The sequence below is a fragment of the Tupaia chinensis genome, unplaced genomic scaffold, assembly GCF_000334495.1.
Source record: "Tupaia chinensis unplaced genomic scaffold, TupChi_1.0 Scaffold148012_1, whole genome shotgun sequence".
Lineage (NCBI taxonomy): Eukaryota > Metazoa > Chordata > Mammalia > Scandentia > Tupaiidae > Tupaia > Tupaia belangeri.
Genome location: NW_006207862.1, coordinates 398,328 through 410,546, shown reverse-complemented (window position 1 = coordinate 410,546; position 12,219 = coordinate 398,328). Strand labels below are relative to the sequence as shown.

The 12,219-nt window shown below is 50.4% G+C and overlaps 2 protein-coding genes across 3 annotated transcripts in view; one reads left to right on the top strand and one right to left on the bottom strand.

Annotated features, from left to right (window-relative positions):
- The window catches only part of ZSWIM8 (zinc finger SWIM-type containing 8), a gene marked incomplete in the record, with an annotated part of 18,649 nt that extends 16,605 nt beyond the window's left edge, over nucleotides 1-2,044 (top strand). Inside the window, 6 exon segments of the mRNA XM_027768915.1 lie at nucleotides 11-225; nucleotides 458-617; nucleotides 738-914; nucleotides 1,047-1,166; nucleotides 1,421-1,599; nucleotides 1,696-2,044. Of these exon segments, the coding sequence (XP_027624716.1) occupies nucleotides 11-225; nucleotides 458-617; nucleotides 738-914; nucleotides 1,047-1,166; nucleotides 1,421-1,599; nucleotides 1,696-1,899 (1,055 nt within the window).
- Nucleotides 2,045-2,267: 223 nt separating this feature from the next.
- On the bottom strand, nucleotides 2,268-12,219 carry NDST2 (N-deacetylase and N-sulfotransferase 2). 2 transcript variants are annotated; one of them, XM_006170036.3, is made up of 16 exons: nucleotides 12,098-12,219; nucleotides 11,295-11,451; nucleotides 8,527-8,566; nucleotides 7,112-8,443; nucleotides 6,835-6,922; nucleotides 6,078-6,232; nucleotides 5,709-5,894; nucleotides 5,292-5,420; nucleotides 4,994-5,176; nucleotides 4,810-4,906; nucleotides 4,119-4,242; nucleotides 3,818-3,992; nucleotides 3,477-3,647; nucleotides 3,261-3,370; nucleotides 2,987-3,089; nucleotides 2,268-2,890 (listed from the first exon to the last, which is right to left on the bottom strand). In XM_006170036.3, exons 4-16 carry the CDS (start codon nucleotides 8,114-8,116, stop codon nucleotides 2,765-2,767), a joined length of 2,652 nt encoding a protein of 883 aa, XP_006170098.1. In that variant the 5' UTR covers nucleotides 8,117-8,443; nucleotides 8,527-8,566; nucleotides 11,295-11,451; nucleotides 12,098-12,219; the 3' UTR covers nucleotides 2,268-2,764. The 2 variants fall into 2 exon arrangements, with proteins under 2 accessions (XP_006170098.1, XP_014440331.1); XM_014584845.2 differs by lacking the exon at nucleotides 5,709-5,894.

Below are 12,219 nucleotides of genomic sequence, written 5' to 3'. Positions count from 1 at the left end.
CCAGCGCCAGCCACAGTGGTGCCAGTCATCTCGGTGGGGTCCAGTCTATATCCAGGTCCAGGACTGGGGCATGGTCACTCCCCTGGCCTGCACCCCTACACTGCTCTACAGCCCCACCTGCCCTGCAGCCCTCAGTACCTCACCCACCCAGCTCACCCCGCCCACCCCATGCCTCATATGCCCCGGCCTGCCGTCTTCCCTGTGCCCAGCTCTGCATACCCACAGGTGAGGCTAGTGTTTTGCTGGAGGGGGATGTATGGGAGAACATAGAGCGTTCAAGGGGGTGGATTCTGGGAATATAGTAGAGCTGCCCAAGAGTCTTGTTGTGGTGGTGGGAGTCTGGGAGAACCCAGCGCAACTAAGATAAATATAGGGATACTCACTGTGGGGCAAAGGGAAAGAACTACATCCCAATCTAATTTTGTTATCTTCCTTCTCTCCTTCCCCCTGCTTCTAGGGTGTGCATCCAGCATTCCTGGGGGCTCAGTACCCTTACTCAGTGACGCCTCCCTCACTTGCTGCCACTGCTGTGTCTTTCCCTGTCCCTTCCATGGCACCCATCACAGTACATCCCTACCACACAGAGCCAGGGCTCCCACTGCCCACCAGTGTGGCCTGTGAGTTGTGGGGACAGGGAGCAGGTGAATGGTGGGGAGGTACACTGGCAGGGAGGTGGGAGGCTATCTTCTCTGCCCCCTCTGGGCTGAGTTCCTCATGTGACTTTCATCCGCCCTCAGTGAGCAGTGTCCATCCAGCATCCACATTTCCAGCCATCCAGGGTGCCTCACTGCCTGCCCTGACCACACAACCCAGCCCTCTGGTGAGCGGGGGTTTTCCACCACCAGAAGAAGAGACGCATAGTCAGCCTGTCAATCCACACAGCCTGCACCACCTGCATGCCGCCTACCGTGTTGGTGAGAGAAGGCCTTTCCTGTACTCCAACCTGCAGTTGTGCTAGAGGCTCTTCTGCAGATCCCCCAACTAGTGGGATCAGATACTGGGTTGGGGTAGAGGGTGAAGAGGATGTGTCTACCCTTATCTCCTAGGAATGCTGGCACTGGAGATGCTGGGTCGCCGGGCACACAACGATCACCCCAACAACTTCTCTCGCTCCCCTCCCTACACTGATGATGTCAAATGGTTGCTGGGGCTGGCAGCAAAGCTGGGTAACACCTCCTCTCCCCAGGACCATTGCCCCCCCCTCGTGCTTCCCCCACCTTCCTATCCCAGACCTCCTTCCTAGCTCTTGCTCAGAGTTGAGGCCTTGGTCGGGTACGTGTGCGTGCGCGGGGGTGGACGGTTACCTCAGCTCCTGGGGTGGAGGGAGGCTGTCTGCCAGCCCAGAGCTGAGATATCTAAGTTGGGTCCCTAGGGCAGAGGTGGCCACCCCCGGCTCATGCCCCTCCCCCCTGCCCCCCAGGAGTGAACTACGTGCACCAGTTCTGTGTGGGGGCAGCCAAGGGGGTGCTGAGCCCGTTTGTGCTGCAGGAGATCGTCATGGAGACGCTGCAGCGGCTGAGCCCTGCTCATGCCCACAACCACCTGCGTGCCCCAGCCTTCCACCAACTGGTGCAGCGCTGCCAGCAGGCATACATGCAGGTGACCATCCAGGAAGCATGGAACCAGGGTGGAGATGCTCCTGGCCTGGTTCTATGCTCTGTACTAAGGCTCATTCTCCACACATTCCTCCTCCAGTACATTCACCACCGCCTGATTCACCTGACCCCTGCCGACTACGACGACTTTGTGAACGCGATCCGCAGTGCCCGCAGCGCCTTCTGCCTGACTCCCATGGGCATGATGCAGTTCAACGACATCCTGCAGAACCTCAAGCGCAGCAAACAGACCAAGGAGCTGTGGCAGCGGGTCTCACTGGAGATGACCACCTTCTCCCCCTGAGCCTGGCTCCCCTAGGGCCCTATACAGGGACACAGGCCTGTGGCTATGGGGGCTCCTCACACAGGGGCAGTGAGTCTTGGCTGGACAGATCATCCCCACCCAGTTCCCTGGTAGCCCAGACTGGCAGCTGCTCTTGGGCTGTAGCTTGGGGCCAAGATGTCTCAGACCCTAGAGGCTTAGGGCTGGGAGACACAGCCCTGTCTGGGAGGGGGCGCTGGGTGGCCTCTGGTATTTATTTGGCATTTATAAATATATAAACTTTTTTTACTCTAGTTTGCTTGGACTTTTCTCTTTCCCGTCATGTGCAGATGAAACTTGAAGTGAAGGGAAATGTCTAGTTTTTTCCCACTCCAGTGAGGCAGACAAAACAGAAAAATAAGGATGTTTATTTAAGGACATTTCTAGCCCAGAGCTAGGGCTCATACTTGGCTCTATGAGCCACTGTCAGACCTCAACCCCATTCAATGTGAATGACATTAGGGAGGCCGAGCCACAGGTAGATCCCACTGCCAGGTATAGACAGACAAAAATTCTGGGGATGAAAAGAGAAACTATGAACTGATAATGTTCTTCTATACCCTGCCTTGACCCTCTCACTCCTCCCCATCTACCAAGACCATGGGTCAAAGGTGATGAATATCATGATGGGGATACCAAGGGAAGCCCCTTTATTAAGTCCCAGAGCTATGGAAAGGGATGCCCTTCCCAGCTATCCAAGGCCTGGGGCCACTGAGGTAGAAGGGGGGACGGGCCAAGGCACTTTCATCCCCCTTATGGGCCCTGTTCTAGGCATGCCCCTTAGAGAAGCAGGGTTTTTTGTTGTTTTGTTTTTTGTTTCGTTTTGCTGGTATGAAAGGCTGGAACGTTAGCTCAGACTGGAATGCTGTAGTTCTTCCCGAAGCCATGAGGGTACCGGCTGTCCAAGCCGGCTCAGCAGCTTTGACAGCTCCAAATTATGGTTCCGGAAAAAATCCGTAAGGAAAAGGCGGGACTGGCAGGAGAAGATGAAGGCAGAAATGGTGAGGAGTGGGACACAGCATTGTATGCTGGAAGCAGAGACAGATACCTTGCCCCAAGCTTTACTTACCTCATTGTCCATATCTGGGTACCTTCGGCCTTTGCTCTTGCCTAGACAACGAGTCTTACCACCTTCCAGTCCCTGGCACCAAAATCCTTTATCTTCATCAAATCTGATCAACAGGAAGAGGTCATTAGATGGCAGAGAAATTCAAGTGCCATAAATGTGCACTAACCTTCCCAGCCCATAGGGACACATCTCTCCTTGTGAGTAAGGGTAAATCCATGCTCTTCCAGACACAGTCAACCTGCTTTCCCATTTCCCTCAGAGCATGCTCTCCTACCTGAGGGTCTGTGTGTAGTTCAGAAAGGGTGTGATACCCAGGAACTTCTGGATGCCCTCCATTGAAGATGCTGGGTTGGTACGTAGCTCTTGCCCATCCACAATCAGCAACTAAAGGGACAGGAATGTGGTTCCCTCTATATTCCTAAGAAGCCACTGGGCTGAAGGGAAGAGTAGGGAAAAGGGGACCCCAACAAGGGTTCTTGGAGGACTGTACCTGTCCAGAAGGGTAGTAAGTCAGCCAACGTTGTAAATGGGTAGAATAATAGCCAGGGACAAGGCAGCGGTTCCGCAAGGAGCGAAGTGCCAAAGGGGCCTGGGAGGAGGCTGAAATCACCTGGTAGAAGGTATAGTTCAGAGCAACTGGGTCTCCATGTGCTCGCTGGTGCTGAAAGATAAAAAGTGAAAAGAGAAGGGACTGGTGATTTGGACTATTCGTCTGGTTACAGACAGCATAGGTAACCCTCCCCAAGGCACTAGTTCAATTTCTCTGTCATTCTTTTCTGTCTAAAAGTGACCACCTCTCCTGCTACTTTAAGCCCCTAGCTTCAGACAGACCTGGTACCAGGAGTAGGCCCTGTCAGCAGGGTTGGTGAGCACGGTGATAATTTTGGCTCGTGGCAGGAGGGCAGCCCCCCGCCGTGGAACAACCTCTGAGTCAAAGTAGGTGGCACTTTTTTCAAACAGAAAGTCAGTGCTGGCATTGGAAGGGATAGGGAAGAAGTCCATGTACCTAGGAAATAGGAGAGGCAGAGAAATTTATAGAATGAAGGGGTCAGGTACCTACTGGTAGAAATTGGCATTAGGTACTTTGGAGGAATATTCTTTGGAGAAACATTCAAAGGGGTCCCAGTCTCACCAGTCAATACCCTTGTGGTAATTAGGGCCACTGAAGAACTGAATCTCCTCAAAGGTGCTGGGGCTTGGGAAGCTGCTAGTAACAGCTGGGTGCAGGCTCAAGAAGAAGTGAATAGCTGTGGTTCCTAAATGGGAGAGAAAGACAGGCCACTGTGTAGAGAAAAACCAGGTCAATAGCATGAGCTTGAAGGGAGTGAGAAAATAATCACTCTGTGTGATAAAATTTCCTTTGACCAAATTAGTGAGAGAGGCCCAAGAAAGAGTTAAAAACAGTGGTTCTGAGCCTTGACTGTGAGTCAGAATTCCTTGTGGGTCTTCTAAGTAAAACTCATTAAGGCCAGCCTGTGGTATGGTGATCGGGGAGGTTGGATCCCACATGGCCGACTGCTTGCTTGAGTCCGGGACCCGGTGGCTTGGAAAACATACTGGGTGCATATGTGTGTATGCCCAAAGTCCTGAGAGGAGAATGGGGAGATGGGATTGTGTCAGAGCCATCTCCCTCAACTCTCTGGCAAGTGAACACACCCTATAGCAAACAAAATGAAACAAATTCCATATATAATTCTGATATACAACCAGGGTTAAGAATCAGTCTCAAAAGACTCGATTAATGAGGGGTGGGTATGAGAAGTTCCTTGGCAAAAGGATCCTTTGGGTTTAAGGCAGGGTAAAAGAAGCTAAGGATGACTCACCTGTCTTTTGGGGTCCCACAATGAGGAACTTAGGGAGTCGATCACAGGTTTTTTCCTTGGACCAGATATCTTTGTGTCTCTTGTCATCACAAGGATTCTGTAAGTGAAACCAAGAAAGATATAAGTCTAGTCTCTTAAATCCCACCCCTATCATGTCTCTGGTCAGCTGGCACTCCAACCTGACCTGCCAAAGGGGGCTTTGTTCCTGAGGGAAAAGTTCAAAGTACTTCCGTGCAAGAGGGACTGGAGGAAGGGTCTGTAGTCGCAGCCGTGTCCAGCACTGGAGAAAGCGCACCAGGCTCTCGAAGGTGTACAGGCCCAGCCGATCATTTCCATAATTGGACAGATGGGTCATAAAGATGCTGATCTGTAAGGGGATGCCAGTGTGTCAGACTGGAAGGCCTACCCAGCCTCAGACTCAACCTTGGCAAGTAAAGGTCCTAACTGGCTCTGCAATCTTCTAGCTCCTTTCAGCACATTACCGGATTAAGCAGCACTGTCAGAAAGAGCTCTCCACCTCGGATGCTTCGGTCTAGTTCACGAGATCCTCCAGGATACTCATTATAGAAGATTGTGTGAGTGAAGAGGCCACATGTCTGCCGGGGCAGCACCTGGAGGGAAAAGAAGAAACAGCTAAGTGAGATTTGAAAGGTAGAAAGAGAAGTGGATGAAGGACAAAAGTCCTCAGGCACTGGGATTCCTGGGTCTAAACCCAGGGACTACTCAGTCTGAAGTTATATTGATTAAAGTTCTTACAAGATGCATTAAGACTTTTTACCCTTCTTCCTTCTATCAGATGGATGAAACTAGACTGGCAGTTGATAGGACATAGATCAATGCAAGCTGGAGGCTATCTAAAGGTGAAAATTGGATTCAAGTTTGTACAGGGAGTCCCTCACCATAATGCCATTGTGAATGAAGCCACGGCGGTAGCGGGCAGGGCGGAGATGGGGATACTCTTCAGTGCTGGTCACCTGGATGCCCCACACAGATTTCCAAGCCTCATAGAGCTGTGTGTGGATGGGGTACACGCCCGAGTGGTGGGGAGCCACAGCATACCCCAGATCCGTAGGAATCCCATGCTCCTGGGAATGGCATAGATTCTCACCAGGACCTGGTGAGGTTTAGGGAGTAAAGGGTAAAGAGGGTGGGGATGCCTCCACAGAAAGAAGACTGAAAAGGGTAGGGAAGGGTATCCCATTAGGAGAGGGTTGAAAAGGGAACATTAACTCTGGAGAAAGTACAGGGAAGAGATTCAATGTTCTCACCAGAGCAAACTGTTTGTTGAGCCTCATCTGGTCAGCCAGCACAGAGCGATTGTGGAACAGGTGTGGCTGCATGTGGCTCCACATGTGGGGGAACCACCAGAACTCTCTGCGGTGCTTCAGAAGCATGTCGTCTCCGGCATCCTCCTCCTCTGTCCCTAGGACCACACACAGACCACTGACCACAGTCAGTCAGTGCCTGTGCACACCTTTGTTTTATCTTTTTAAGTTTTACTTAATTTTTTTGCTATGGGGCATGTGTACTCATCAGAGACAGATAGAGATGGAGAGAAAGTGAGAAAGCATCCCCCACCACCCCAGAGGGGATGGACAGTGCAATGTCTTTTCTATTATTCTCTCAGAATTTGGGTACACATGCACACGTGCCCAGCATGTTTATTAAGCTGCCAGGTCCAAGACTGGAGGAAGTGCACCAGTGTACCACATAGTAATCCGTCTAAGATCCAGTCACTTTAACCACACCACTGAAGGGTCCCTTTGTTTTATAATAACACTAACCACCTTACATTCTTGGAAGGTGACTGGCCCCTGCCCACCTAAGACTTCCTATTTGCTCCACAACCCATTTGCCCTCCAGCTACCCATGCTAACTTAAATTCATGTCTACCACTAGGTTCCTAACAGCAGTCTGACTCCAAACCTTGCTTCTTTTCTTTAACTTGTCTGCACCAGGGAGATGGACAGTAAAGGGACAAAACAAAGGAAGTGTGATGCTAAAGGAGCAGGAGAATAAGCTCACCAGTATGATAAAACTTGCCCGAGAAGCCCAAGTTGAAGGTGAAGTTGGGGACCAAAGTCCTGAGTTTGTTCTGTGTAGTCAACAGAGCCTAGGGAGAGTAGCAGGGACAAGATAAATTAAGAGAGAGCAGATTGAGCAGTATACATGGGAAGCAGTATTCTTCCTGTTTGGAAAGGCTAAGGAGTGTACCTATAACAAGGTCAGATTCAAGGAAGGAAGTCTGATAGTCCAGAGCTTGAAAAGCTTCTAAGAAAAGGAATTTAAGAGAAAGACTGACCTCAACATCAGCCACCTTCATGCGGGTACCTTCCTTGCCCACAAAGATGTCATCAATATCTACCAAGATGTAGCGGTCAAGGTCCAGGCAGAGGCGCTTGCCAGTCAGATATGCAACAGCATCAACGAAGACAAGTTTGTGGAGCCAGAAAGAAAGGCCGTGGCCAAAGAGCACCCGCTGGATGCCATCATGAAGCCCCAGGTCCTGCACTACAGTGGGAAGTCGGATCCGACGAGGCACTGGTCCTGGTACAGGGGGTTCGGCTGGCCGAAGGCTGGCAAGTAGCACTGACTCATATGTGCTGTGATTAGACTGGAAGATGGTCCAGTCATCACCAGGCAGTGGCCCAGGCTCCAAGCGGCTTGGGCGTGTGAGATGCAGTAGAGGGGCAGAAGGATTCACTTGGTAGTCCCGAAGTCCCAAATTTGAGTGTAGGAAAAGGGGAAAGCCTTTGAGCTGGGCACTTAGAAGACTGTGCTCATGGGCTCGGAAAAAGCCGATGATGCCCACACCATATTCCACGCAGTACCGGTCTAGCAGTTCCCGACTCCAGGAGTCCAGGTTGACATACTTGAGCAGGTTCTCATAAATGACCAAGACATAGCGGCCACGGGTATGATCAGTCAATGTGGGCATGTCCCCTCGGCCCGGTGCAAGCTCAGTACTATAACGAAAACGACTGGACTCCAGGATAGCCACAATCTCCTGACCCAGCTGTGAGTATGCACTCTCCACAAACACCAGGACTACAGGTTCAGTTCGAGTCGTCTCTGGAGGCCTGGGAGGACGGGGTGGGACTGGAGGCCGTGCGGGCCCAGGACCAGCTGCCCCACTGCTACTGCAGTCTCCCAAAGGCAAAGGCAAGGGTTCCTTGGCCTTGGGGCTGGTAGACACATAGTAAGCCAGGAAGCCCATGGAGCCCAGGCTGAAAGCGATCAGCAGCAGTATGAGGCGGTGCAGTTCCAGCTGCCGAGCTGGGCGTACCACCTTCCACAGCTGGAGCATGTCGGGGGAAGGGAGGGAAGAATGGGGGCTACCTCAGGGCATGGGAAGTAAGAGATCTCTATGCTAGTACTGTCTTAGGAGAGTAAAAGGATAAGAAAATAGGAGTCCTTCAAGGTCAGTTCCTTGGAAGAGGTGAAGACAAGTCTCCTTAGAACTGGTTAGGGGAGGTAGAAGGGGCAGCGGGGAGCAACTTGGTAGAGTCCATTAGCTCAGGTCACCATGGCCCCCTGGCCCATGGTTTCAGGCTGCAAATCAGGCTCCACCCTTGGCCCCAGCTGAGTTTCTCACATCAGAGGTCAGCAATGTTCACAATCTCTGCCCTGCTATCTGTAAGACAAAGAATTTAATGACTTACTTCTCCCCTTAAAAATGTGTCATTAATCCATTCTCCTCTTCCCCCAATCTCTTACCTCGTTTACTGGATGATTTTTTTTCTCCAAAAGAAAGCTCCTGTAGAAGAAGAACACAAGCTGAGTCCCATACCTTAGTTTCACAGTTTGTGTCCCTTTCTTAGAATATCCAAATGAGTGTTCAAGTTGTCCTCTGTGAGCTTATAAGCTCAAAATTGAAGCAATACTCAAGTGCTAAAAGAGAACAAATCTCTAACAAGAAGCCAAACAGCTCAGGAGGCTGGAAACAAGCTTGCTCTGAAAGGAGTTCCCAGCCTGTAACTGAGTAGTTGGCCAGCCAGCAAGAACTCTGATCTTTCTGTGAAGAAGGAACGGAAATCCCAGTAGTCCCGTGTCCTAACGAAATATTAGATAAGAGGAAACTCATGAGTCTGTTAATCTTCATCATCAATCAAACTCAATATCAGAGCCAACAGCACTAACGAACTTATAGTCAGTGGACACTATGGTAGAGAAATTCAAGAGAAAAGAGAAATAGTGATAGCTAATCATTGTAGTAGCTTCCAACCCAGAACCTGAAGACTCTTTTCTACTACTAGTGAAAAATTACCCATCTCCTATATCCTTCACCTCACTTGTGCCAGAGTTAGGAGAAGAGATTAAAAATGTAAACCCAGGGAACCAGCAGTTGGCGTAATGACTATGTCGCTGGACTCCCACATAGTTGACCGCGGTTCACGTGCTGGACCCGGTGGCTTAAAACTCATGCCAGGCGCGTGTGCGTGCGTGCCCAAGATCCCAAGAGGAGAATGGAGGAGAAGGGACTGCAGCGTGACCATCCCCCCTGGGGGGTGATTTCTCACTTTCTGTCTCTCTGTCTCTCTCCGTCTGTCTGGCGAGCACACGCGCCCTATAGCGAAAACCTCTCAAAAAAAAAAGTAAACCCAGAGCTGGTCACGTCACTGGGACATGAGAAAAGCCAAGAAGCTGAACGCAGCATCTCTTTTCCTGTTCATTCCAGCTCTCCTCCCTAAGTTAGCCAAGATGGCACTACACTCCCTTTCCTAAATAGCTCAGACGGGTACCTGAGTTAACCTGGAGAGTTATGAGGGATTGAGTTCAGTTACAAACACAGATCAAATTGAGTAGGACTGGATGACAGAGAGCAATAGGAGCTTAAATCATATCCAGTCTGGGTGTGTGTGTGTGTGTGTGTGTGAGAGAGAGAGAGAGAGAGAACACACAGTGTGGTCAGAAAACAGTTTTAAGGAGACCTAATTTGAGAACTTTTCTTTCACAGACTGCTTCTGATGTTTTACAGTCATTCCTTCTACCTAGGAAGGCTAGTGGTTATCAGTTCCTCTCTATTACCCACCACCATACATATCTCAAGAGTGATTAGGCAGAAACAGGATCCTTCAGTACTGAGAGAGATGCTTTAAGAAAAGTTCAGTTTGAGGCCAGTAGCTGCATGGTAGTTAGGGTGTTGGACTCCCACATGGCCTGCTGTGGTTCGAATCCCAGACCTGACAGCTTGCTTTTTCACTTTTTTTTTTTTTGGAGAGGTTTTTGCTATAGGGCGTGCGCTCACCAGACAGACAGAGAGAGACAGAGAGACAGAAAGCGAGAAATCACCCTTCAGGGGGGATGGCCACACCGCAATCCCTTCTCCTGTCTTTCGATCTCCTCTCGGGATCTTGGGCACGCACGCACACGCGCCTGGCATGAGTTTTAAGACACCGGGTTTAAAACCGACGCGAACCACAGTTGATTGCATGGGAGTCCAGTGACATAGCCATTATGCTAACTGCTGGTTCTGCTTTTTCACTTTCTTCCCCTCTCTCTCTCCAGTGAACACATGTGCCCTACAGCAAATTAAAAATAATAAATAAAATTAAATAAATACATATTTTTAAAAGTTCAGTTTTAGTTTGGGTAAAACTAATTAACATGGGAAAACTAGGAGAGATGATCAAATAGTGATGGGAATTAGAATTAGAGAAGCTTTAGGGAAAACACTGCAGTGAGAAGAAATTATTGAGGGTAAGTTGACACTCAGAGTGTATCACCCATGTTACTAATAGTTAATGTTTACTGAAAGCTTAATACTTGCCTAATATTCTTCTAAAAGTTTTACATATATAAGGAGGCTTCAAAAAGTTCATAGAAAACGAAATTCAAGTAGGAGTTTCTTTTATTTTTGGAGAGGGTTTTGCTATAGGGTGAGTGCGCTCACAAGACAGACAGAGAGACAGAGAGATAGAAAGTGAGAAATCACCCCCAGAGGGGATGGCCACGCCATTCTCCTCTCGGGATCTTGGGCACGCACGCACATGAGCCTGACGTGAGTTTAAGCCATCGGGTCCGGGACTCGAACCATGGTCCACTATGTGGGAGTCCAGCGACATAGCCATTACGCTAACTGCTGGTCCCTAGTTTCTTTTTTTTAAAGAGAGATTTTTGCTATAGGGCGTGTATACTCGCCAGAGAGATAGAAAATGAGAAATCCCCCGGGGGGGATGGCCATGCCACAATCCCTTCTCCTTATTTTCCTCTTGGGGTTTTGGGCATGTACATACACATGCCCAGTGTGAGTTTTAAGACGCTGGGTCCCAGACTCAACCTGATCAACTACGGGGGAGTCCAGAGATGCAACCATTATACCAGTTGCTGGTCCTAAGTTTCTTCTGATGTGAAAAAAAAAAAAAAGAAATCCATGAATAGTTTAAGAATATGCATTTTCCACTAATTTTTTTGAAGAACCCCCCCCCTGGTATTTAATCCTTACATCAGCTGAGAGGTAGGTAAGAGATAGATATTGTTATTACCCCCATTCTATACATGAGTAATTTGAGGCCCTTCTCTGGTCATTTAATAACTTGCCCAGGATCACACAGCTCAGTCAGTGGAGGAACTGGTATTCAAAGTCAGGCCTGTCAAGCTCCTTGAGTCCGAGCTTTTAACCGCTGCATTTTCGTTTCATACCTAGAAGAAGCAACGATATTTAGGGGAGGGTTTCTCAGTGAGCTCCTGGGACAGGTTGTGGGCTGAGATGATAAATACTGAAGGAGGTAGAGGGGCAAGGTGTGTGTGTGTGTGTGTGTGCAGCTGTAGGTTTCTGAGGAAAGAAACCAAGGGGTCATCAGGGCTCAGCCTGGGAGGGAGCAGTTTCACAGGGGCTGGAAAGGCTCTGGGGGTGCGCTGGGAGACAAGCAGTGCAGATGCTGTGGGAGGTGGGGGTACCCAGCGGGGACCAGGGTTCACCGACAGAAGGACTCTGTTGAAAGGGGATAAGGGGTCACAGGTGGATATGAAGAGTGCACCCGATGCGGCGCATTGAAGGGGAAGGGGCATGGAGCGCTCTGAGGCGACTCTTCGGTGACATCGAAGCTGGAAAAACCCAGAGGAAGGTGGGAGTCCGCTACTGAGGGGGCGATCTGGGAGAAACGAGGCGACTACCAGGGAGCTACTGGAAGGGGCACAGGGCCAGGGGCGCGCTGGGCCGCCGCGGACGACCCTGAGGGTTATGGTGGCAACACTCAAGGGAAGTCTGTGAAGCAAGGAATTAAGGGCGACCGTGCCTGGTGGCCACACTCTAAGTGGGAAGGGACTCTCCTCAAGGGCGGCTCACCCGGCGGACTGGGCGGCGTCCCCGCTGTCCCCGGGCTCCACCTTGTCCCGGGGCTGCCCGGCTTCCCTGCTCTCCGGGCCTCTGGCCGCGTCGCCGCGGCTCCGCCATCTCCGAGCGAACGC